Here is a 27,523-nt window from a genome sequence, read left to right on the forward strand (position 1 = left end):
CAGCCAGTAAACAACATGGTCACAGTATTCGAAAACAGAACTGCTCCTGCTTCCAATAAGGCCAAGCAAAAAACAGTATTTACACCTACAGATTCCCGTCACGTTGTTAATCCTCATCTTTGGATCAACGAGGGCAGGCGTGTGTGTACTCACCGGTCGTGGATACAGAGACGACTGGGCTGTACTCAAATTCTCCAGAGGGGCTGGTGACCTTCAGTCGGAATCTGTACAGTGTCCTTGGTTCCAGACCTTCCACGACGTGCTGTGTTGCGTAGCCCCTAGACAGAGGGAGACACACAGGTAACTGACAGGTCATGAAATGAGCAAGTGGAAGTGGTTTTTGAACACCAGCTATCTCCAGCGCAGATCTGATGCCCAGATTTGCTGAACTCCTTGAGGACAAAGGATCAGTCACGTGGAGCATCCCCGGCCAGCAGGTTCCCTCTCTGCCCCACTGTGCCTACTCCAGTGCCTGTCACAGAGCTGCCATGCAATTCCGTACTTTGGAGAAATAATCACATTAACCCATGATATTTGAGCCCCAGTGACAAAGTTTCACCTTTGAATGATAAGACAGGCAGTCAAACTGTACAGATGTGATTTGCAAGAGGGGCCCCTGAGTGGATGGGTGAGGCTAACAGGCAGCTGCAGACCTACATCAAGGCAAAGCAGTTCTGCAGGGAGGAGGCCTGAAGAAGCAAAGCACACAACCACTAGCAGCCCACTGGCAATACGGGCCAGTAGCACATGCAGTAACTCTAACATCCTGCCATCTGGGGATGAATGAATGGTGGTGGAAACAGACACTGAATGCTGCTAGAGCAGAAATCTAATTGGACGCTTGCAGTGGTAACCCCCTGCCCCTGGAAGCAAAAGGACCGAGGCTAATCATCTGGAGCCTGCAAAATGAGCACCAAGAAAGGCAGTTAGGTGGCCTGCCGGCCTGCCCGCCCCAAAATCCTGGGATCCAGCCTCAGGTGCAAGATCTCTCCTCCACCCACACGAGTCCCAGGGGCCTGGCATTGCCTCGGTGTCTGTTCTAGGGTATTAGGTCTCCAAAGAGTCACTTCCATTTCCCAAAATTGCCCCAAACCTCAGTTTCTTTTGCTGGCAAAATTCTTCGTTAGTATCTGACCCAATTCCATGTACCTCTTTTCAAATTCTCCATGTATTTGTTTCTTCATACCTCAAAGGTTTAATTTTTGAGGGGACGTGTGCATGCAGATGTGAGTGTGTGTGCCATTTCCAGTTCTTTCTGCCCTGCTTCCACACCGACCCAGTTCCATTCCCCCGGCCGGACGTGCTCCCTGGGCTCCTCGCTCTCCAAGCTTACCACTGTTGTCTCCACTTTTCTGTCTCTAGTTTTTCTTCCCTTCTCACCAGATCTTCGGCAGAGGCCTGAACCATACTTTGGGACACAACTAATTTAGCAAAAGATGTTTATGTGCAACCTAAATATTTACACATCAGTTCCACCCATGAAACTTACAAATGCACGTTAACACCCTTCATTTGCAGGATGCTGGGCCAAGCTGGGCGGTAGCCTCAGGCAGGTTCAGGCTCATCTCAGCCTCAACTTTGCCAACAAGATGACCGTGTCTCCTGCAGATGAGACAGCAAGAATAGACGCAGCCCAGGACAGTGGGGAAGGGACACTGAGGCAGACTGACGTAGCAGTGCTGGAGTGAGCATCACGCCTTACGAAAGCTCACCTGGAAACACGGCTGCAGAGGCCTGGGACAGGCGGGTGCGCTAACACCTCGCCCGTTCATCAAACACCCTCATCCCTCACGTGCAGGCCCCACTGAGAACGCCGTCTTTCCCAGAGCGGGAGGCACGGCACTGAGGGCATCTTCAGTACCTGTGCTCTAGATGGAGGAGTGTCTCCAAGACAGAACCCAGGAGATCCTCTAAGTGTCCCTTGCCAAGCTCAGCCACCAACAGGCTGTTTGCTGCAGTGGTTAGGGTACCATGTGGGACTCCCACTCCGATGTTGGAATCCCTGCGTTTCAGTCCCAGCTCCAACTCTGACTCCAGCTTCCTGCTGTGCATACCGTGGGGGCAGCTCAAGGACTTGGGTCCCTGCCAGCCATTTGGGAGATCTGGATGGAATTCATGGCTCCTGGCTTCCACCTGGCCCAGCCCCAGCTGTCATTTTGGAAGTGCACCAGAAGATGGAAGATCTTCTGTTCGTCTGCCTCCCTGCCTTTCAAATAAAATGAAAATAAATACATTTTTCAAAGATTGATTTATTTATTTGAAAGAGTTACAGAGAGAGGAGAGGCAGAGAGAGAGAGAGAGTCTTCCACCCGCTGGTTTACTTCCCAATTGGCCGCTATGACTGGAGCTGCACCGATCCAAAGCCAGGACCTTTTTCTAGGGTTTCCCACATGGGTGCAGGAGCCCAAGGACTTGGGCCATCTTTTTTTTTTTTCTTTTCTTTTCTTTTCTTTTCTTTCTTTCTTTCTTTCTTTTTTTTTTTTTTTTTTTTTTTTTTTTTTTGACAGGCAGAGTGGACAGTGAGAGAGAGAGAGAGAGACAGAGAGAAAGGTCCTCCTTTGCCATTGGTTCACCTTCCAATGGCCGCCACTGCCAGCGCACTGCGGCTGGCACACCACGCTGATCCGAAGGCAGGAACCAGGTGCTTCTCCTGGTCTCCAATGGGGTGCAGGGCCCAAGCACTTGGGCCATCCTCCACTGCACTCCCGGGTCACAGCAGAGAGCTGGCCTGGAAGAGGGGCAACTGGACAGAATCCGGTGCCCCAACCGGGACTAGAACCCGGTGTGCCAGCACCGCAGGTGGAGGATTAGCCTATTGAGCCCTGGCACTGGCCTTGGGCCATCTTCTACTGCTATCCCAGGCCATAGCAGAGCGCTGGATCAAAGTGGAGCAGCCGGGTCTTGAACCAGCGCCTATATGGGACGCCGGCACTTCAGGCCAGGGCGTTAACCTGCTGTACCACGGCATCGGCCCCAGTAAGTACATTTTTAAAAAGCATTTCCTCTGGTCAGGGGCAGAGAGGCTAGGTGCCAGGAGACCATTATCTATGACAGCAAAGGGGAAATGGGGAGTGGGACACCCGGGACAGGCAGGTAGGCAGCCCCTGGGCCACCTGAGAAGAGAAGGGTTGGGGCGCAGGCACACCAGGCGGACATGGCCCCGATGTTCTCACTGGGAAAGAGCACGGGGGCAGAGGGCCCAGCACGCTCCCGAGAGAGATGCAATCAAAGACTTGGCAGAGCCAGCTATGAAAACTGGGACGTATTTGCAAAAACCTGCCGCCCAGGGCATGTCTCTCCTGTGTGGCTTAACCAAAATGTGAAGGTCCCACACAAAATAAAGTCATGGACATGCCATGATCCTTTTCTGCATCTCAAGTGACTTCAGCACCAAAGTGAAAAGGAATTCCTGCGCGTGAGTCTCACGGAGCCAAGAAAACTCGGACACAGAGTAGAGTGCCCGACCATGGGCCTGCGTCTGCCAGCGGGATCATTTTCACTAGGAGAGCCTCCTCTTCACCCAGAGCGTCAGTCAGGTTGGCCTCTGTCGGCCCCTGACCTGCAACAACGTGCTGTCCCTCCCGCCTTGGGCAGGTGCCACGTGGCAGAAGTGATGCCCAGGCCTCAAGATGCTTGGGGTCTTCTGCTTCCGCTCCCCTTGAAAGCCAGCTCCCCTGCTAGGGAAAGACCCCCAGTCTGGTCAGACCAGGTCACTCGAAGACACCAAGCAACAAGGGAGACAAAGAAGCCCAGCTGGCCTCCTGCGTCACCCCAGCTTTCCCAACTAAGGCCTCACACACACACACGCACGTGAAGCAGCTGTGAGGTCCCACAGCCCAGGATAGCCACAGCAGCCAGGACCACACTGCCCGCCTGTAGGTGGACACATGGTGTATTAGTCATACCAGCCAAGACCACGAGCAGTAGGGACACAAGCCACCCCAAGCTGCCCAACTGTGGATGGACACGTGGCTGTCTTAGCTGGAAACCACATTTGTGGGTGGTTTGCGAGGCTGCAGTAGGTGACTGACGTGTCAAGAATTAACAAAAAAGAAGCCACGAGAAAGACAATGAAGAAACAATGAGCATTAAGAAAACTATTTGAATCAAAAATATGTGTGAAAGATAGATACAAATGCAGTGACTTAGGAGGCAAAATGTCTAAAAACCAAGATAAATGTTCAGAAAAACGTCATGGGCTAAGATATCAGCCTGGCACAAAGTGGCCACGTGAGCAGGTCGTCTGTGACCACCCAAGCACCAGCTGTGAAGCCACGGGAACTGGAATCACGAAGGCTGGGCCCTCAACACTCTGACCCCTTAGAAGAGGCCATCGAGCCTCTCTGAGCTCACAGTGAGGTGCCAAAGGCTTAACACAGTTTTAGGGCAAAACCAAACCAGTGTCTCCTGGGAAACGCAACTTTGCTGGGCATTGTTAAGAACGGCACCTGCACAACCCCTGCAAAGGGAACCAACCACACTGCTAGACAGCACGCCTTGCTGAGCACGCTGGTGGGGGGCTCCAGACTCTCACAGCGCCAGTCGAGACGGCCCCTAGAGGGCACACCAAAGCCCAGCAGGTACAGCTGCCCACGGGACGCTGCACAGGGCATCTCAGTGCAGACATTGAGGACTCACAAAAGCAGGCATGGGACCACAGAGCAGCACAGCTTTGCATGGCCTGGGCACAGTAGGTAAAAGGATGAGGTCGGCTCAGAACTACTCCACAATGGCGGGAAATGTGCAAAAATGTAAAGCGCACCTCTGTTTTTCTTACCAGTCCATAAGCCAACACTTGCAAGAGCAGAAAACACACAGAACTTCTTGAGTTTTCTTTCTGCACTCCCTCACCAGCATCTCAATCCAGCCACTTGTCGAGGACTCAAGTTCCCTTCTCAAACCCAGACGCTTCCCCTGCCCACCCTTCCCCATCAGTCTCCTTCCATCTCCACCTGGCTGGCAAACAGTTCCAAACTGAGCTTCAAAACTGAGATACAGGGCTGGTGTTGTGGCCCAGTGAGTCAAGTCACTGCCTGCAATGCCAGTATCCCAGAGTGCTAGCTCTGGTCCTGGCTACTCCACTTCCAGTCAAGCTCTCTAATGCACCTGGGAAAGCAATGGAAGGCAGCTCAAGTACTACAGCCCCTGCCGTTCATGTAGGAGACCTGGGTGGAGATTCAGGCTCCCGGCTTTGGCCTGGCCCAGACCTGGATGTTGTAGCCTTTTAAGGAATGAACCAGCAAATGGAAGATCTCTGTCTCTCCATCTCTCTGTGCCTTTGTCTCTGCCTCTCAAGTAAGTATCTTTCTTTTAACTGAGATATATAAATAAATATACAGATATATGCCTCCTGTAATTATCCTCTGTATCTCATACCCTCTGTCTGGCTCGCCAACAAATTTTTCAAATCTCTCTTTAAAACGCACCCTGAATCCAACCGCTTCTCACACTGTTCTGCTATCTCCCTCCTCAATTATTGCAAAAGCTTCCTAATTAGCCCTCCCTGCTGCTCGGCCTCCCTGAAGCCTGCTCTCAACTCAGCAGCCAGAGCGAGCCGGTGAAACACAAGCCAGGCCATGCCGCTGGGCAGCAGAACCCTCTCCTGTGGCTTTCCCCACGTTTCTGGAGGGAGAGGCCAAGGGTCTCTGGGTAACTCATAGACTCAAGGGCTGAACACCCCCCATCACCTCGCTGCCCTCCGTGCACGCCCTACCCTCGTTCACACCACTCCTTGGGGTTCTCGGAACAGACCAGGCGCACTCCCACCCCAAAGTCCTCTCACTTGCAGTTGCCCTGCCTGGCAGGCTCTCCTCACTTCTGGTCTTCACTCAGAAGATTCCTCTCCAGGGGGCACTCCCTGACCTTCCTTGGCCCTCGGTTTTCCCACGCCTCCTCCCTTTAGTGCCAATGGCCATCTGACAGTCTTTTCTCTTTGTTATATACCGTATCCTCTGTCCTCCGCATCAGGAGGGGGGAATTTTTGCCTGTTTGTCCCCAGCATCCAGAAAGCTGTTTGGCCCACAGCACACATTCAGCAACATATGACAGAGAGAAGGCAGTGCAGGACTCCCACTATCGGGAATTCATTCAACAGAGGGAGGACTGGACTCGGGCAGGGAAAAGGGAGGAGAATCTATTCACACAGAGAAACAGTTAACTGCACGTGCAGCAGCTGCCGAGGCCTGCACCAAGGACAGGAGGGTGTGGCAGGAAGCTCAGTGCTCAGAAATAAGAGGCGATGAGAAAGGCAGGTTGCAGGCAAACTGTGAAAGGCACCAAGTGCTGATCTAAAGGGCACGACCTTCAACCATCAAACAATGGAGACCCACCGGAAGCAATCTGATGACAGATGAAAAAGAAAGCTAACCTAGCACAACAGAAAAAAGGCACGGATGACAAGGGGAGAGAGTGGAGGTCAGCTCACAGTCAGCAAGTGAGCTGGGCAAGTGGGCCAGGGGACACGGCAGTGAGCAGAACAGGAAATGGGGGGGAAGAGGAGCACAGAAGGGAGATGCCTCCCAACCAGATAACCAACTGGCTACAAGAGACCACGGAGGAGCACTCACAACCAGCTATGTGAGGCCACCCAGGAGAGGCCAAGTCCAAGACAGCACCACCTACTCAAGGTTACCCAGGGACAGCAAGGAACAGAGACTGACAAGTCAGGAAGAAGTTGTTAAATCCACAATCCCAACATTTGATACTCCAAGCAATCGTTTCTGTTTTTGCCTTTTTTTTTTAAAGAAAAGCATTTGCTGGTTTCAGTGAGGTCTAGAGAAAAGTGGTGTAACAAGACAGAGGTCAAGATTAATGCAGTCTGCTTCTGCCACCTAGTGTCGAGGCTTGTGCTGCGCCATTAATTCTCCCGGAACGCAGGCTTTCCCCAGGCCTCGGAGTTGGCCTGACAGCTGCCTGGTCTCTGAGCAGGGAGAAAAGCCACAGAGGCACACTGGGGCTGGGGGCCTGCCCACGTGGCTGGTGAGGCAGGACAGCGGTCACGAGGAAACAAATGCACGCTCTTTTCCTTTCCCCACAGAAGTACCTAGGCCACCACAAAGCCCGACTTCAGATGGAGACTGCCTTCAGGGAGCCACACGTGACACAGCTGAAATGGCACTGCAGCCCGGTGAGGCCACAGATCCTTTCCACATGGCCACATGGCAACTACACGGCAGGTTGTGTTTACAGGTGCAGAGAGGTTATCCATCAGGTAACAGCTGAAGCCTACACGTGTACATGAACACGCACCTGTATGCAAACAGGAAGGGACTCTGAAAAATTCACAGAAAAGTGGAATTAAATGAAGAATTGATTTGGGGGGCGAGAATCACTTTGGAACTCTGCCTTTATCCTAATAGCACTTTCCACAAACTTCCTGAAGACCCCCCAGTTCACTGCCCCTCACATCAGTCCCCTCATCACAAGGCCTCCTTGGGAAAAGGCTGGGAAGGTGACGGCACGTCAGCGTCTGAGCTGCATTGATGCCGGCTTGTGAGAGCGCGCTGCAGTTTTCCACGACACTGCCAGAGGAGTGACACGGGCAAAAGGTGCACCAGGTGCGTTACTTCTTACAGCCAGGCATGACTCTACAATAGCCTCAAAATAATAAAAAGCTGGATTAAAAACCAGGTTGGATCTCACCCCTGGTAATCCTGCATCACAGAAATACAGTCATTTTACAAGTGGCAAAGCTGTCAAAGCGAAGAAATAGGAGTTGAGAGGAAGACAAAGGAAGTATGACTTCTCGCTTACTCCCACGCCATCTGCCGACTGGTGCGACGGCGACCTGGATGGCTGCCGCCGCCGGCCAGCACACTCTAGAAGCCGGGGACAGAGTGTCAAGCAAGCCGGAATCTTCTCTGCCTCCCAGTGAGTTCAAGCGCTGGTGGGAGATGTCGAATGAACACGCGGATATGCAAATGAATCCCAGCAGAACCAAATGCTGTTGAGGCACAGGAAGCAAGGCTCTGAGCGAGAGGATGTGGGGTGGATGTAGGCTGCTCCAGGAAGCTTTGGGGGAGGCCAAAATTTGCCTGGTATTGAGGAACCAGCGGCACAGAAATATTCCCAGAAAAGGCAGCAAGCACAGCCCTGCTAGGGGAACAGGCTCGGCCTGGTCAAGGCTGAGAAAGAGGTAGCCAGCTTGGTTGGAGAGAACTGGCAATGGTAAGACAGATCAGATAAGCCAGCCGGGGTGGACCCTGGGGACTCCGGGCACATCTGTGAACAAAAGTGCCCAGTAGCATGACAGGACTGTGTCTAATTTCATCAGCCTGTCTGGATTCAGTCTCACTTTATGGATTTTTTAAATACATACTCACACACCATCAGGATATTTCTAAAGTCAAAGAACCTCTAAAATGTTTAGGAGACTCAAAGTTAATGTTAGATGGTTATTTTCCAAAAATCATAATTCATGAAAGAGTGTAAACGCAACTGATGCTGTCTCGTTCTTTAATTCCAAAACAAGTGGTGGCTTTTTAGCAACAACAGAAATCATTCCAGGCAACCAGGAGATCAAAGCAACGTGGTAAACAGCAGCAGTGCACTTACGCATAAATGATACCATAGCTGTGCATTCTGGGGTCTTCCTCTTCAATCGAGAAGCTAAACCACTGCTCCTGGGGTCCTTGCCGTCTAGCTGCCTTTTCCAGATCCCAGTGTAATTCAATGCTGTGATGAGTCACTTTGCCCACGACAGGTGGATGAGGCTTTGAATATGGCGAGATTTCTAAAAAAAGAATGATAGAGGATTTCAGGGCCCGTTTCCATGAGGAAGAGAGACCAGCTGCTCAGTGATCAAACTGTTTCTCCTTCAGGCAAACACAGAAGGAAACCTCCCCATCGCTTGCAGAACACCACCTGGAAACCTGAAAAATACCAGACCCAGCAATAGAGCGAGTTACACGTTCCTCCAGCAGCCTGCACCAAGCTCCCTTCCAGAAGGCCAGTTACCAAAGCAAACTACAGAGGCTGCCCTTCCCGCCCAGTGGATGTGTGAGCAGCCTTCAGCGAATGGGCTAAACCAAGCCAAGAGGCAGACACTGTATCCGGCCCAAATATTTATCACACAGATGACAAAGGGTTAACATCTATCCTTCGTCAACAGCTCCAACCCAGGAGAAAAAAACTCAATGGCTAATAACCAACCAGGCAAAAGATGAGCAGTGCAAAGAGCAAACACAATCACCACTACACACAAAAAGACAGCCCTACTCCCTGTGGGCCCCAGAAATTGCTAACAATGGGATATAACCTCATATCCAGTCAGACTTAAGAGAGACGTCCCGACTATTAGAAGTGACAGTTCAGGGGAAAGATCCTCTCACAGCCTGGGTGTGAGGAAGCATGACAGCCTTCTTAGATGGCAGTATGGCATCATCTGTCAAAAACTGAAAATACACATCCCCTCCTCTCCAGCCACCTCACCCCTGCATTCCCGTCCACAGAAATGGAGCGCAGTGTGCACGCAGGGACATAAACACGAAGATGTTGAACACTACGAATATTTAGAAGTTTACCACAAAACTAAGGAAACTGATCCACTAGTAAGTGAATTGGCAAGTATGTCCACAACACAGAATATCATACAGCCTTTAAAAATGAGTCAATTCCACACTGGATGCTTTGAAAGGATTTCCACAAGTATTTTTCACTGGCAAAAATGCAAGGTGCAGAAAATGTCTCCTTTTTGTGCACGACAACAAGGAAAAGTGCCTGCCCAGAGGCTTAACACGCAGTTGTCCTGTTTCAGGCTCATTTTGTGCCCCCCCCCCCCACAGATTAAAGTTTCTTAAGGGTTGGGGCCGTGTTCACGCTTCGAAGCTCCCTCTGGATTCCCAAGTGCCTCGAGGCCTCCTGTACATCACTGGTTTTCCGTATTGAAGAAAAGATCTCCGATTTTTCTTGAGCTGGTGTCCCGAGTAGGTGCCAGCCATACTCTTCAGACCCCAGGGCCTCCAGTGGTGCAGCATACTGGCCTCACCTGCCCCAGGCCTAACAGGAAGATAACCAAACCTTTACCCAGAAATCCCAGCGATACACTAGGGAGCAGCCTGCAAGCTCAGGTTTCCTAATCTTATTTTCTAAATGTTTGTAGAAAGCATGACAAGAATGCACAAACCAGGATTTGAATACATGCTCTGAAACTGAGTCAAAAATACTTACCTCAGGGCCAGTGTGTGGCACAGTGGGTTAAGCCACTGCTTGCAACACCAGAGTCCCGTATCAGCTGGTTCAAGTCCTAGCTACTTCATCTCCCACCCAGCGCCCCACTAATGTGCCTGGGATGGCGGCAAATGATGGCCCAAGAACTTGGGGCCTGCCACCCTCATGAGAGACCTGGATGGAATTCCTGGCTCCTGGCTTTAGCCTTTTCCAGCCCTGGCTGTTGTGGCCATCTGGGGAATGAACCTGCAGATAGAAGATCTCTATCCGTCTCTGCATCTCCCTGCCTCCCTGCCTTTCAAATAAATAAATCAAAAAGAAAAAATTAAACTTGCATCAAAGTGCTTTCTGACAAAAACAGGTACAATCTACCTAAATTTTATATATATATATTAAAGATTTTATTTATTTATTTGAATGTTAGAGTTACAGACAGTGAGAAGGAGAGACAGAGAGAAAGGTCTTCTGTCCGCTGGTTCACTCCCCAGATGGCCGCAACTGAATCTGAATCTGAAGACAGGAGCTTCCTCCGGTCTCTCACACGGGTGCAGGGGCCCAAGAACTTGGGCCATCCTCCACTGCTTTCCCAGGCTGCAGCAGAGAGCTGGATTGGAAGAGGAGCAGCCGGGACTAGAACCGGAACCCATATGGGATGCTGGTGCCTCAGGCAGAGGATTAACCTACTGTGCCACTGCGCCAGCCCCTACCTAAATTATATTTCATACAACAAAATCCTCTACGGCAGCTGGAGAGACAGGAAGAGAGAGTAGTAGTTCTATCTAAACACACCAGCATAGATGAACCCCAAAGTGAGTGAGTGAAAACACAGGCTGTAAAAGCACACACTCTGTTATTACGCTGTATGGAAATTTTATAGCCAATATCACATCCCTGTACGCGATTTATGAAGACACCATGTACTGAAAATAACCACATCAAAAAAGCAAAAACATGAATGCTAAAAAAAATATTAAAAATCCTAAAAAAGAAAAAAAAAAGCCTGACGGGCATAATATGCACCAACTCAAAGCCGTGGGGAAAGGACAGGGACGTGACGGGGCAGGAAGAGGGTCTCCCCGGCTATGTCAGGACACACGGGGGCGCCTCAAAAAGCTCATGGAGAAAATGGGCTTGAAAGAAGCTGATTTGGGCGAGCATGTGGCACAGCGTGTTAAGCTGCTGTTTGACCACCAGCGCCCCACATGAGCAACGGTTCAAGTCCCAGCTGCTTCACTTCTGATCCAGCTTCCTGCGAGTCCAGCTGGGAAGGCAGCAGATGGTCCAAGTGCTTGGGCCCCTGTACTCGTGTGGGGGTGAAGTTCTTGGTAACTGGCTTTCGTCTGACTCAGCCTGGCCATGGTGGCCATTTGGGGAGTGAACTAGCAACTGTCTCTCCCTCTGTCACTCTACCTTTCAAATAAATAAAATTAATCTTTTCCTTAAAAATAAAGTTTATTTTGATGCAAAAAATTTTGAAATTCAATACAGCTTTTTCATAATACATATCTTTCATGAACTTTTTGAAGCACCTTCATATATGGCAAAACTTAAACATTTTAAATCTATATGGTACATTTGGATAGTGACTATTTACAATAATTTTGATATGTTTGAAGTATAAACTTTTGAAAAATAGCTATAAAAGTATATTATATACATTAGTGCTATAGGGCTCTTGGTTTTCTTAGGGAAACCGACTGCTGCATCCTAACCACAACTTAGCAAACGAGGAGGAAGGAACTAACCAGCCAACGACCTTCCATGTGCGTCGTCTCCACGCATCCCAGCGATTCCGGCTGGCCAGGGTTATGAAGACGCAGCCTCGCGTCATGACACCGTGGTTCAGTAGATCCCTCCAAAGCCAAATGCTAGGACTAGAGGACTGCTGTGGAAGGCCCCAGTGAAATAAGAAGACAGCTATTTCAATTCCAAAGCTCTCTGGCCTAGGGTCCTGCCCAAAGTCAGGATATGCGGGAAATTCCATGTTAATATCCAATTTCAAAAGAGACAAGCCAAGTTTACCATCAATTTATCTAAGAAACAAAAATATTCCCAGATACACAAGAGTTTCTCATGCCCAGCCCTTTACTAACTGCTGGTCTCAGCAAATAAAGAGATTTCCCTCCGTGACCTTGGCACTGGCCAAGGATGGTCACTGCCACCAGATCTGGTAACAAGGCCACTTGCAGCTGAACTCAGGACAGTCGGCACTCTCCCTGCCATGCGTCTCCCTCTGGATCTGGTGCAGAGCCTGAAAAAAGTGTGCTGTTTGGAAAGTTGGTTGTTACTGTTTGGTTTTATAAAGGAATGATCTCAATGTCATGGCGCCATGGCCTGTCAAAGGAGCACCAGGTGTGAGGGAAGCCTCACGGCGTGCACACCAGTGGCAGTATTTGGCTGCCACGGAGCCACACAACTCTGCAGTGGCCTGCCCACCCAGCCTACCTGTGGTTGACACACTGGCCATTGTCCACATCCTCTGTCGCCCTTACTTTGATACAAAACCGCTAATCCCCATCCAGGCAAGGGCTGCCTTTTCACCAAAAGCCACTCGTGCAAGACAAAATCTGAAATATGAGGACAAACACGAACATCCTCACTGGATATGAGCTAATTATCATCAAGCTTCCCAAAAAATAGTGGATGAAACCAATTTTTTTTTGTTTCTTGGCCAAACTAGAAAAAAATTTTAGCTGTCTTTTTCACTCTTATTATATCTATATAGTTTCTGTTTTCTCTTTGGTGAAAAACTCTGGCATTTTTGTCATAACCTGCTAATCTATTTATTTTGGGATGAGGTCACACAGAAGTGCCTGGCAGAACTAGGATTAAAACAGACACTTGAGCCCAAAATCCCTAGCTTTCAACCCTGCAACATACTGCCTCCCAAGAGATTACAGATCTGGGACAAAAATAATCCACAAAGGTCTGTCAAAAGTTTGGAGAAAATAGAATCTAAAAATGAGTATTTTGGTGTAAAAACATCTTGAAATCCATGCACACGAGAGCTCTTCAAAAACTTCATGAAGACGGTGTAGCAATCAGGACGTCAGCTGGGAGCCTGAACCCCATATTGGTGTGGATGCTTTTGAGTCTTGGTTCTGTGCGGAATTCCAGCTTCCTGCTAATGTAGACCCCGGAGCCACCACGTTAGCTCAACTAGCTGGGTCCCTGCTTCCATGTAGGAGACCTGGATCGCCGTTCCCGCCACCCAGCTTTGGCCTGGCCCAGTCCCAGCTGTTGCAGGCCTCTGGAGAATGACATCATCAGATGGATGGTCCCTCTCTGCCTCTCAATTTCTCAAAAGATTTTTTAAGTTCATAAAAAATTATGACAAATTTGATTTTAAAAAATATTTACACCAACATAAACTTCTACTTTAATTCCATGTTACATGAAGTAACTTTATATTAGTTTCTTCTCCAGATTTCCTAAGACCATTCATTATTTAAGTTTTTATTCTCACTGTAAGAGAAATCAAGAAAGAAATCCCATTCACAATAGCCACAAAAAAATCAAATATTTAGGAATAAGTTTAACCAAAGAAGTGAAAGATCCCTACAATGAAAACTATAAAACATTGATGAAAGATACCAGCAAGGACATAGAAAAAAAATGGAAAGATATTCCTTGCTCATGGATTGGAGGAATCAATATCAATAAAATGTTTATACTACCTAAAGAAATATGTGGATTCAATGCAATTCCTATCAAAATACCAATGACATTCTTTACAGAATCACCAAAAAAAGTCCTAAAATTCATATAGAATCACAAAAGACACAGAATAACCAGATTGCAGGCATCACAATACCTGACTTCAAAGCATACTGCAAAACTATAGTACTTAAAACAACATGGTATGGCATAAAAACCAACCCATAGATCAACGGAATAAAATAGAGAGCCCAGAAATTAATCCACACACACATAGCCAAATGATTTTTGATAAAAATTCTAGACCATACAGTGGAGTAATGATAATCTCTTCAACAAATAGTGCTAGCAAAACTATATATATATATACATACACATATATATAATATACATACATATATGTGTATATATAGTATATATGCATATAAGGTATATATACATATGTATGTATGTTACATATGTATATATGTGTGTATATGCACATACATACATATACATATATTTTTTATATATACATAAATATGTTGAAGAATGAAATCCGATCCATATCTCTCACCATATACAAAAATCAACTAAAGAAGGATCAAAGACCTCAATTTAAGACAAGAGACTTTAAAGTTACTGAAAGAAAATGTTGGGGAAACGCTCTAAGACATTGGTGTAGGCGACAACTTGTTGGACAAGACCCCAGAGCACAGGGAAGAAAAGAAGAACTCAACAAATGGGATTATATCAAACTCAGAAGCTTCTCCACAACAAAGGAAGTGATCAATAAAGTAAAGAAAATCAGCAGATTGGGAAAAAATATTTGCAAGCTACCTATCTGGCAAAGGACTAAACTCTAAAATATATCAGCAACTGAATAAAACTCAACAAAAGAACAGCCCATCCAATTAAGAACTGCACAAAGGGGGCCAGCATCGCCATGGCTCTGTAGGTCAATCCTCCACCTCAGTGCCGGCGTCCTATACGGGCGCTGGTTCTAGTCCCAGCTGCTCCTCTACCAGTCCAGCTCTCTGCTGTGGCCCGGGAAAGCAGTGGAAGATGGCCCAAGTGCTTGGGCCCCTGCACCCACGTGGGAAACCTGGAAGAAGCTCCTGGCTTCTGATCGGCAAAGCTCCTGCTGTTGTGGCCATTTGGGGAGTGAACCAACAGAAGGAAGGTCTTTCTCTCTGTCTCTACCCCTCACTGTCCGTAACTCTACCTCTCAAATAAATAAAATCTTCAAAAAAAAGAAAGAAATGGGCAAAGAACCCCCATAGACAGTTCTCAAAAAAACAAACGGCCATTAAATATTTTAAAATGCTCAATATCGCTAGCCATCAGGAAGATGCAAATCAAAACCACAATGATATATCACCTCAGCCCCATTCAGAATGACTGAAATCAAACACAAGAGAGTAACAGATGCTGGCGAGGATGTGGACAAAGGGGAACACTTTTTTTTAAGAGATTTATTTATTTATATGAAAGGCATAGTTACAGATAGGCAGAGAGACAGAGAGGTCTTCCATGTGCTGGTTCACTCCCCAGATAGTCGCAATGGCCGGAGCTACACCGATCTGAAGCCAGGAGCCAGGAGCTTCTTCCAGGTCTCCCGCATGGGTGCAGGGGCCCAAGCACTTGGGCCATCTTCTACTGCTTTCCCAGGCCATAGCAGGGAGCTGGATCAGAAGTGGAGCAGCCAGGACTTGAACCAGTGCCCATATGGGATGCCGGCATTGCAGGCGGCCACCTTACCTGCTACGTCACAGCGCCGGCCTCAAAGGGGAACACTTACACACTGTTGTTGGAAATGTAAATTAGCGCAGTCACTATGGAAAACGGTGGAGTGATTTCTTTAAAAACTAGAGATAGACCTGTCAAAAGATCCAGCAACCCTACTACTGAGAATGTACCCAAGACATATGAACACATTGTATCAGAGACGCCTGCACCCCCATGTTTACAGAGCACTGTTCACAACAGCCAAAATAGGAAATCAACCAAGGTTTCTGTTATCAGATGAATGAATAAAGAAAATGTGGTATACACAATGGAAAATTATTCGGCTATAAAAAAGGATGAAATTCTACCATTTGCAGCAAAATGGATGCAACTGGAGGACATCATGTTGAGTGAAAGACAAACACCTCATGTTTTCCCACATATATGGTAGCTAAGATTAAAACAGGAATCAAAAATTAAAAAATAAATGCCTGTGTGTATCAGTGTTACTATAAAATATAGTGTTACCAAACTTCATTTTATACCTTTGTCAAACAAGTGATTAAGAATGTTATACTGGGGGGCCGACGCTGTGGAACAGCGGGTTAACACCCTGACCTGAAGCGCCGGCATCCCATATGGACACCAGTTTGAAACCCAGCTGTCCTATGTCCAATCCATCTCTCTGCTATGGCCTGAGAAAGCAGTAGAAGATGGCCCAAGTCCTTGGGCCCCTGCACCCACGTGGGAGACCCAGAAGAAGCTCCTGGTTCCTGGCTTTGGATCGGCACAGCTCCAGCCATTGCAGCCAATTGGGGAGTAAACCATTGGATGGAAGGTGTCCCTCTCTGACTCTCCTCTGTCTGTGTAACTCTGACTTTCAAATAAATAAATAAATCTTTAAAAAAATGTTATACTGGGGCTGGCACCGGGGTCTAGCCAGTAAAGCTGCCATCTGCAGTGCCAGCATCCCATATGGGTGCTAGTTCAAGTCCCGGCTGTTCCTCTTCCAATCCAGCTCTCTGTTAAGGCCTGGAAAAGCTCTGGAAGATGGCCCAAGTCCTTGGGCCCCTGAACCCACGTGGGAGACCAAGAAGCTGCTCCTGGCTTCAGATCAGCACGGCTCCAGCCGATGCAGTCAGTTGGGAAGTAAACCAGCGATGGAAGACCTCTCTCTCTCTCTGCCTCTCCTTCTCTCTGTTTAACTCTGACTTTCAATAAATTAATCTTTACCAAAAAAAGAACGTTATACTACTATAGTTTTATGTTCTGTGACTACTTTAAAATTTACTGTATATGGGTGAAATGGTCATTCATATGTTCATTATTGTTTATAGTCACTGTCTATATTCCCACTAAACTATGGTGTTTTTGCTGTAATGTGAATTTAAAAGATGTTATTTCAAACACTAAAGAAAGGGAGAAGGAAAGAGGGTGGGAAAAGAAGGGGAGGGAGGAAGGAAGAAGAGAATATAACTATATTCTTAGAACTGTACCTAAGAACTATATTGAATCTTAAAAACTAATTAAAATTTAAATTAAATAAAAAAGGAGAAAAAAAGAAAAGGAAGGAAAGAAGGAAGAACTGTATCATTAGAACTGTGTCTAACTACACAGAATCTCTTCCTTTTGTATTACAATTATTTTAACATGAAAACTGATGAGAATTGTCTTATAATAATTATCATGCATTTGCTGTGACACCAATAATCTAATGTAGTAGTAAATTCCTTTAAATCTTTAAATTTTTTAAGGTTTTATTTACTTGGGGGCAGAGACACTTAGAGAAGTTGTTTCCAATCTGCTGGTCTACTCCCCATGTGCTACGGCTGAGCTGACCCAGGAACTCCATCCCGGTCTCCCACGGTGACAGGAACCCAACAACTTGAGCCATCACCGCCTTCCCAGGAAGCTGGAGCCAGAGCCTGGTAGCACATGCAGGTACTCCAGTGTGGGAGGCAGGCGTCCTAACCACCTTCTTCATCGCTGAGCCAAACATACGTGCCCCAGACTCCTCGTTTTAAATCTTGTTTAACCTCAGAACTAGCTCGAGTCCCAATGAAGTGTGTAAATGACCAAGAAAAGTTGCCTGAAAAAGTGGAGACGACTTAAGTCAGGCCTTGTTTGAATGAAGTATAGGATGTGATACCCAGAGGGGAAGACAGCTCCCTCATGTGGCACTGGGGTCAGAGAGGCTACTGACCTTCAGGAACTCAGGCCAAAGAGATGGTCTCAGCGGCCCCCAGCAGCCACAAGTGGGGCCATGAAGGAGTACTTGTTTGCCTGACTTTCACCTTCAACACAGCATGGGCAGAAAGCCAGCCAGGTGCTGCTTCCTCAGGTTCAGCATGGGTGTGGAGGAGCAAGAGAGTTGCATTAATGAGTGAAGAAACGGTTATCCCACGTGGATAACACAGGCAGTGATCTAGTTCCTAGATAAATCTGAAGACTGTACTTTGGACCAAGAGCACACACCATATTGGAAAGTACTCTAGAGTTCACTACCAAGATATGAGTTCCTGTGTTTGTGAATGCTATCATCCTCAAGTTTCACAGGAAAAGTAGATACAAAGACAGCTCACTCCACCCTGGGGTTTAATTTCCTGGCTGTGTGACAAGGAATACACCTTCTCTAAGGTAACTGAAAGCATTTAAAGTTAAAATTTGTGTTATTTATGTATTTAACCAGGAAGCTTATCCCCATGTTTCTAGTTGTCTTTTATCAGTAGAAATGCTGTTCTGAAAACTCTTTTCTTAAATTGTATACAAGCTTCATAAAGTATCTTACATACCACACATTCACAGACAAAATTTACATGTTGTTTTTTATATCAAAGTTTTAGAATTCTATTTTCTCAGGGTTATAAGTGTCAGATCTTTTTAAAAGTGCTTTTGATTGAAATCTGATAACCAGTGTCCAAACTTGATCTGTCACAATTTGGGTTTAAAATTTATTTGAACTTTTCTAAAGACCACTAACAAAATGGAAAGCCAGACTTTACACATTCCATTTTATATCATTCCTTTAAACAACTGGTAGGATCTTTTCCCAATGGCAAGCATATCTTAGAGTTTCCAAATATGAAGAACAATAAAAAGCCACAAGTATCTCAAAAGGAGGGCTACAGGAGAACCGGTGTTTCTCCATAAACGCTTTCTGTAAGAAACTTCTTATGTAAAGCTGACAAAATATTTAATGACCCAAAACTGTCAAGTAATAAATAGGATGCATTTGAAATACGGAAGGATTCTCAGTGCTGTGGTTACTCAGAAGCCACCATGAAACCTGACCCTCAAGTGCATCAGAAATCCCTGCTACTGGAGATCCAAGATGGCTCGACAGGGGAGGCCACGATGACCTCAGCCACTTAGGATGCGTGAGGGGGTGTGGGAAGGACCACATTTCCCAGGCTCCCACACTTCCCAGGCTCCCACACTTCCCAGGCTCCCACATTTCCCAGGCTCCCACATTTCCCAGGCTCCCACACTTCCCAGGCTCCCACATTTCCCAGGCTCCCACATTTCCCAGGCTCCCACACTTCCCAGGCTCCCACACTTCCCAGGCTCCCACATTTCCCAGGCTCCCACACTTCCCAGGCTCCCACATTTCCCAGGCTCCCACATTTCCCAGGCTCCCACATTTCCCAGGCTCTGACTGACAGAAATTTTCAGTGAAGAAGTAACAAAAACAAGATTCCACGGGACAGTGAGGAACAAAGAGAGACCCGGCTGAGGTCAGCTGCTGGCCAGGAGTCACCACATTACCAAGGCAGGCTCGCAAGAAGTTGCCCTGTGCCCCGCCACCCGAAGACTGGGCTGAGGGAGAATTCCAAAGTCACCTTTGACTTTCACTCCAGCCTGTGAGCTGACGGTCGGAGCTGGACTCCGAGAAGCCACGGTGCTTCCTCCTCTCCCCGACCCCTGCAAAGTGCCAGACTCGGCTCTGAAAAGTCACACAGCTGGTCTCTGACCTCTGCACGACTCCTCGCAGAAGTGGTCAGAGTGAGAACCAGGGGACTTGGGCAGAGGGCAGACCCCTGTATCCAGCGACTATGAGAGTCTGTGGCATTGGCTCTGGAACTATGCTCACTTAGTCTACGTGGGACACCAGCAGCATCCCCGAAACACACCTGCTCCCACCCAGGTAATGTATCCTGCAACACCAGGGCTGTGACGATCAGTTCTAAGTTCCTCAGTCCCTCTGGAATCTGCCAGGTAGGTAGACCCAGGTCCACCTCTCTGGACCCATGCTGCCAGAGTAAAATCTTCTGTATACCTTGTAGTCCCCCTGTGGGACTGGATCAGGGTTCAGTGTACTTTGTCCATCCTGGGACTAGGGCTGTTGGTGTTATAAGCCCCAGCACCAGTTGCACTCTCTAGCAAGACCTGAGGAAGGGCCTGTCCTCATCACAGTCCTAGAGTCACAGTGACTGGCACCACACTCCCATCATCATTCAAGCTTACCGGTGGGACGAGGGGACTGTCTCCATCATCTCGCTCAGCACCAAGAACAAGGCCCTGTCTATCAGAATCCCCAGTGCAGCTGACATGTAACTCTGAGGAGTGAACAGACACACCCTAGGAAACCCACAGTCATCTCAAAGTCATACTTTCACTCCCATGAACCGCAGCAGACTGTACCACTGTGTTTCTTATAGACAAAACGAACATTGACTAAAGCAGAAGAAATCACTCAGAAGCATCTAGGATCGCCCAGAACCAAACCCAAAGCAACAAGTGATGCCCTGCATTCCATATAAACCATAAACTCTTTTCCAATAAAACCTACTCCGTAAAGGAGGAGGTATGATTACATCGATGTAGGGACACAGGAAACATAGAAGCAAGGTAGCACAACACCTCCAAAAGAACACAATACTTAGATCCTGATCTGAAGGAAACCTATGAAAAGCCAGAAACAGAATTCAAAATATGATTGTAAGGAAACTCAGTGTGATGCAAGAGAATGCATATAAATTAAGGAGATGAAGAAATCTATGAGTGATGTGAACGAAAATATTACTAAGGAGATAGAAATCACTAAAAACCAAATCAAAATTTTAGGGATGAGATCTTCAATCAGTGAAATTAAAAATATAATTGAGAGCTTGAACAACAGAATTCTGACTTTGAGGACAAGACTTTCAAATCACCCAATCAGACAAAAAGAATCTAAAAGAATGAAGAAAGCCTATGAAATTTGGAATACCATTAAATAACCAAATGTTCATATTATAGTTACTCCTGAAGGAAAAGAGGAGGAAAATGGGCATTGAGAACTAGCTAAATTAAATAAAGTTTAAATTTTTCCAGGTCTTGAAAGACATGGACATCCAGATATAGGAAGCTCAAAGGACCCCAAACAGATTCAACCAAAGGAGTCCAAGAAATAATGAAGTCATACTGTCAAAAGTTAAAGACAAAGGGAGAAACCTAAAGAGAGGAAGCGTGTGGCATAAAGCATTAAGTTCATATAAAGGAAAACCAACTAGAATGACATGGACTTCAACAAAAACTCTACAGGCCAGAAGACAGTGGGATGATACAGTCAAGGTCTCCAGTGAAAAAAAATTTCCAGTCAAGAATAGTCCATCCAGGGAAGTTATCCTTTAGAACTAAAGGAGATAAAAGATATTTTCCAGATAAGCAAAAGCAGAGAATTCACCACCCCCAACTGAACCTTACAGGAAATTCTGTAGGGAGTCCTGCATTAAACATCATGAAAGCACATGACACCACCAAATTCCCTAACGGGGCAGGTAGAGTCAGTATACAATCAACAAAATGACAGGTCTTAGTTCTTACCTATCAAAACTAATCTTGAATGTAAATGGATTAAATTCTCCTGCCAAAAGACTTAGGCTAGTTGAATGGATTAAAAAAAAAAAAAAAAAAAAAAAAAAAAACACACACACACACACAATACTAGGGGCCGGCGCTGTAGCTCTGTAGGTTATTCCTCTGCCTGCAATGCCGTCATCCCATGTGAGTGCCGGTTCTAGTCCTGGCTGTTCCTCTTCCGATCTGGCTCTCTGCTGTGGCCTGAGAAAGCAGTATAAGATGGCCTAGACACTTGGACCCCTGCACCCGCATGGGAGACCCAGAGGAAGCTCTTGGTTCTTGGCTTCAGATTGGCCCAGCTCCAGCCATCACAGCCATCTGGGGAGTGGACCAGCAGATGGAAGACCTTTCTCTCTGTCTCTCTCTCTGACTGTCTGTAACTCTATCTTTCAAATGAATAATCTTTTTAAAAAAATCAAGATTCTACTATATGCTGCCTATAAGAAATTTACTTCACAAATAAAGATACACAGACTAAAAGTTAAGGACAAGTAAAAGTTACCCCAGATAAATGGAAACCAATAATGAGCAGGAGCAGCTATCCTCATATCAGATAAAATAGATGTTAAATCAAGAACCGTAAAGAGAGACAAAGAAGGACATTGTATTTTTAAAAAAAGATTTATTTATGTGAAAGTCAGAGTTACACAGAAAAGGAGAGGCAGATAGACAGAGGTCTTGCATTCGCTGGTTCACTCCCCAATTGGTCACACTGGCCAGAGCTGCACCAATCTGAAGCCAAGATCCAGGAGCTTCTTCCAGGTCTCCCACATGGGTACAGGGGCCCAAGGACTTGGACCATCTTCTACTGCTTTCCCAGACCATAGCAGAGAGCTGGATCAGAAGTGGAGCAGCCAGGACTTGAACCGGCGCCCATATAACATGCTGGCACTGCAGGCCCCAGATATTATATTTTGACAACAGGTTAGATTCAGCAAGAATAGTCACTTCAACAAATGGTACTGGGAAAATTGGATCCCCGCATGCAGAAATATGAAACAAGACCCCTACCTTACACGTTATACAAAAATCAACTCAAAATGCATCAAGGATCTAAATCTATGATGTGATACCATCAAATTACTAGAGGATAACACTGGGAAACTCTGCAAGACATTGGCATAGGCAAAAACATCTTGGAAAAGACCCCAGAAGAACAGGCAATCGAAACAAAATAGATAAATGGGATTATATCAAGATAAAAAGCTTCTGTACTACAAAGGAAACACTTAAAGTGAAGAGGCAACTGACAGAATGGGAGAAAATATTTGCAAACTATGCAACTGATATAGGATTAATATATCTATAACCTATAAAAAGCTCAAGAAACTCCAACATCAAAGCAACAGTCCAGTTAACAGATGGGCAAAGGACTTGAACAGGCATTTTTCAAAAGATGAAATTCAAATGGCCAAATGACACTGAACAGATTTTCAGGATCACTAGCCATCAGAGAAATGCAAATGAAAACCACAGTGAGATTTCACCTCATGTCACCCTAGATAGAATGGCTCTCATACAGAAAGCAAAAACAATAAATGCTGGCAAGGATGTGGTGAAAAAGGGCCCCTAATCCACTGTTGGTGGGAATGCAAACTAGCGCAACCATTGTGGGAGATAATATGGAGACAACTCAGAAAGCTGAAAGCAGATCTATGACCCAGCCATCCCACTCCTGGAATTTTACTCAAATGAAATGAAGTTTTCATAAGAAACAGTTATCTATACTTCCATGTTTATTTCACCTGAATTCACAACAGTTGAGATATGGAATCAACCCAGGTGCCCATCAACTGACGACCGGATAAAGAAAATGAGATATATATACACTATGGAATATTACTCAGCCATTAAAAATGAATGAAATCCTGTCTTTCACAGCAAAACGGATGCAACTGAAAACCATTATACTTACTGAATAAGCTAGTCTCAAAAAGACAAATATGGTTTCCCTGATCTGTGGTAAACAATGGGGTACAAAAAAGTATAATGTATATTAGTGAAAATGACATTTTGAGAATTTATTATTGTTTAGAATACTTTCTCTACTGCTGTGTAACAGTGATTTTTTTCCCTTAAAAAAAAGATATAACAACCATGAATATATATTCACCCAACACCAGACCACCCAGATATATACAGCAAATACTCTTAGACCTAAAGGGAGAGAGAGACCCCAATATAATAGTGATGACACTCCACTCTCATCAATGGGCAGATCATCCAGACAGAAAACAAATAAAGATAATTGGAGTTGAAACATTACTCTAGATCTAATGGACCTAACAGATACTTACAGGATATTTCACCCAACAGCTAGAGAATACACACTCGTCTCATCAGCACATGGAGTATTTTCTAGGATAGACCATAAAGTAGGCCACAAATCAGTCTCAGTAAATTTTAAAAGACTGAAATTATACAATTTATCTTCTCAGACCACAAAGGAATAAAACCAGAAATCAACAAGAACAACAGATACACATAAATGCAACATGCTACCAAATGATGAGTGTGTCATTGCAGAAACTAGAAAGGAAATCAAAAACTTTCTTGAGATAAATGAAAACACAATGTATCAAAACCTGTGGGATACACTAAAGCAGTACTAATAAGGAAGTTTATAGTATTAAGTGCTTAAATTAAAAAAAAAAGAGAAATGTCTCAATTGAGCTAAAGATGCATCTCTTGGGTCTGGCACTGTGGTGTAGTGGGTAAAGCCACCGCCTGCAGTGCCAGCATCCCATATGGGCGCTGGTTCAAGTCCCAGCTGCTCCTCTTCCAATCCAGCTCTCTGCTATGGCCTGGGAAAGCAGTAGAAGATGGCCCAATTGCTTGGGCCCCTGCACCCGCGTGGGAGACCTGGAAGAAGCTCCTAGCTTTGGATCTGCACAGATCTGTCCGTTGCAGCCAACTAGGGAATGAACCAGTGGATGGAAGACCTTTCTCTTTCTCTCTCTCTCTCTCTCTCTCTCTCTCTGCCTCTCCTTCTCTCTGTGTAACTCCGACTTTCAAATAAATAAATCTTTTTTAAAAAAGATGCATCTCAAAGACACAGGGAAACAATAATAGGCTAAACCCCAAATCAGCAGGAGGTGAGAAATAGTAAGGATCAAAGAAGAAATAAATTCAACTATAAAAAAAAAATGATCAGCAAGAGAAAAACTGGCTGGCATTTTTGAGAAGACAAAACAAAATAGACCAACTTTTAGCCAGATTAACAAAGAACAAAAAAGAGAAAAAAAAAAACTCAAAATCAGAGATAAAGGAGACATTACAGTCAGCATCACTGGAATACAAAGGATCGTAAGAAACTACTATGAAAAACTATGCTAATAAACTGGAAAACTGAAGTGGATAAATTTGTGGATATACAAAATCTACCAAGACTAAATCAAGAAGTTATAGATGATCTTAACTCCCTGTGCCACAATGCTGGTCCTGATACAGACAAACTAACAGACCCATAACAAGCAATGAAATTGAAGAAGTAATTAAAAGTCTTCCATCAAGGAAATGTCCAGAACTTGACGGCTTTACTATTGAATTCTACAAAACATTTAAAGAGGAACTGACTCAAATACTTTGCAAACTATTCCAAAATACTGAACAGGAAGGAACTCTGCCAAATTCTTTTTATGAGGCCAGCATCACTCTGATAACAAAACTGAACAAAGACGCAATACAAAAACAAAAGTACAGGCCCACATCCTTGATGAACACAGATGCAAAGATTCTCAACAAAATACTAGTAAACTCAATCCAGAACCACATCAAAAAGATCATACATCATGATCAAGTGGGATTTAACCCAGAGATGCGAGAGAGGTTCAACACTGACAAAGCAGTAACTGTCATAAACCACATCAACAGAATGAAGAACAAAAACCGTGTGCTCTTCTCAATGCAGAGAAAGCATCTGACAAGACTCAACTCCCTTTCATGATTGAAAAAAAACCTCCACCAATTAGGTATAGAAGGAACATACCTCAAAATTATACAGGCTATCTGTGACAAATAAACAGTCCACCTCATACTGAATGGGGAAAAGCTGAAAGCACTTTCCCTCGGATCTGGAACAAGACCGGGATGGCCACTTTCACCATTCTTATTCAGTCTGGTACTGCAAGTATTGAGAAAAGCACTTAGGAAGGAGAAAGAAATAACCGGCATCAAAAGTGGAAAATAATCCATGTTTACAGATGACAAAATGTCATAAATGGGAAAACCTAACCATTCCACCAAAAAGCTGTTAGAACAGATAAACCAATTCAGTAATGTTGCAGATTACAAAATAAACATTAAAAGGTAACTTTTTTATGTGTTAATGATGAACTAAAAATAATCCCATTCACACACAATAGCCACAAAAAAAATAAGCATTTAGGAATAAATTTAACCAAAGAATTGAAATATCTCTACATTTAAAATTATAGAAAGAAATCAGTAAAGGACACACACACAAAAAATGGAAAGATATTCTTGCTCATGGATAAGAATCAGTATCATTAAAATGTGCATAGTGCCTAAAGCAATCTACAGATTCAATGAAATCCCTATCAAAATACCAATGACAATCTTTATAGAATTAGAAAAAAAATCCTAAAATTCATATGGAATCACAAAAGACCCGGAATAACCAAAGAGATACTAAGCACACACACACACACACAAAATCAAACTTGAGGCATACCTGATTTCAAAGCACACTACAAAGCTACAGTAATTAAAACAGCATATGGGGCCAGCACTTTGGCATAGCAGTAAAGCTGCCGCCTGCAGTGCCAGCTTCTCTCGTGGGCTCCTGTTCTCTGCTGTGGCCTGGGAAAGCAGCAGAAGACGGCTCAAGTGCTTGGGCCCCTGCACCCATGTGGGAGACCCAGAAGAAGCTCCTGGCTCCTGGCTGTGGTCTGGCCCAGTTCCAGCCTTAGTGGCCATTTGAGAAATGAACCAGTGGATGGAAGATCTCTCTCCCTCTGCCTCTCTGTAACTCTGCCTTTCAAATAAATAAATGATAAAAATAAGCATAGTAGTAACATAAAAACTGACACATAGATCAGTGGAACAGAACAGAGAGCCCAGAAATTGATCCACATGCAACCAGCTGATTTTTGATAAAAGTGCTGATTAAGGATCATATCTTCAATGAATGGTGCTGGCAAAACTGGATGCATATTTGTAGAAGAATGAAACAGATCCACACTTCTCACCATATAAAAAAATCAACTTCAGATACAGCAAAGACCTAAATTTAAGACCTGAAACTATGAAGTGGCTGGAAGAAAATGTAGTGTAAACACCCAAGACATTGGTGTAGGTGACAACTTCTTGGAAAAAGTCCCCAAAGCACAAGCAACAAAAAGCAAAATTAAATAAGCGGGATTATATCGAACTCAAAAGCTTCTGCATAGCAAAGAAAACAATCAATAGAGTGAAGAGACACCCAACAGAATGGGAAAAATATTTGCAAGCTACCTATCCAACAAGATTAATATCTAGAATATATCAGCAACTCAAAACAAAAACAAAAAATTCATTTAAGAAGTGGGTTAAGGACCTCAATAGACAGTTCAAGAAATACAAATACATGAAAAAATGTTCAACACCACTAGAAATCAGGGGAATGCAAGTCACATCACTATGAGACATCACCTCACGTGTGTCAGAATGTCTAAAATCCGAAACACGGAGTAACAAATGCTGGCAAGGATGTGGACAAAGGGGGACACTTATATGCTACTTGTGGAATATAAATTAGTGCAGCCACTGTAGAAAACAGTGTGGAGATTTCTTTAAAAACTAGAGACAGACCTGTTATATGATCCAGCAATGCTACTACTGGGTAATACCCAAAAGACACAAACACATCATATCAAAGAGATACCTGTACCACATGTTCACAGCAGCACAGTTCACATAACAGCTAAAGTATGGAATCAACCAAATTAACCATCATATGATATATACACACATACTGAAATATTATGGTTATAAAAATAATGAAATTCTACCATTTGCATTAAAATAGATGTAACTGGAGGACATCACACTGAATGAAATAAGTTGGATACAGAAAGACAAATACCTTATGTTCTCCCTTCTAAGTGGGAGCTAATAAAAACAAAAAATAAGTGGGAGCTAAAATTTAAAA

General features: G+C 45.1%; 1 protein-coding gene across 2 annotated transcripts in view; it reads right to left on the bottom strand.

Annotated features, from left to right (window-relative positions):
- FANK1 (fibronectin type III and ankyrin repeat domains 1) overlaps positions 1-27,523 on the bottom strand; it is a 134,486-nt gene that overhangs the window by 21,913 nt on the left and 85,050 nt on the right. Inside the window, exons 2-3 of one of the 2 annotated variants that reach the window (XM_008274828.5) lie at positions 8,554-8,731; positions 154-278 (exon numbers count right to left, since the gene is read on the bottom strand). In XM_008274828.5, the coding sequence (XP_008273050.1) occupies positions 154-278; positions 8,554-8,731 (303 nt within the window). Of the gene's footprint in view, positions 1-153; positions 279-8,553; positions 8,732-27,523 lie in introns of those variants that run through there. The other variant, XM_089313835.1, reaches the window with a different exon arrangement.

This window comes from Oryctolagus cuniculus, chromosome 15 (genome assembly GCF_051225735.1).
Source record: "Oryctolagus cuniculus isolate XC-2025 breed Fujian yellow rabbit chromosome 15, ASM5122573v1, whole genome shotgun sequence".
NCBI classification, from domain to species: domain Eukaryota; kingdom Metazoa; phylum Chordata; class Mammalia; order Lagomorpha; family Leporidae; genus Oryctolagus; species Oryctolagus cuniculus.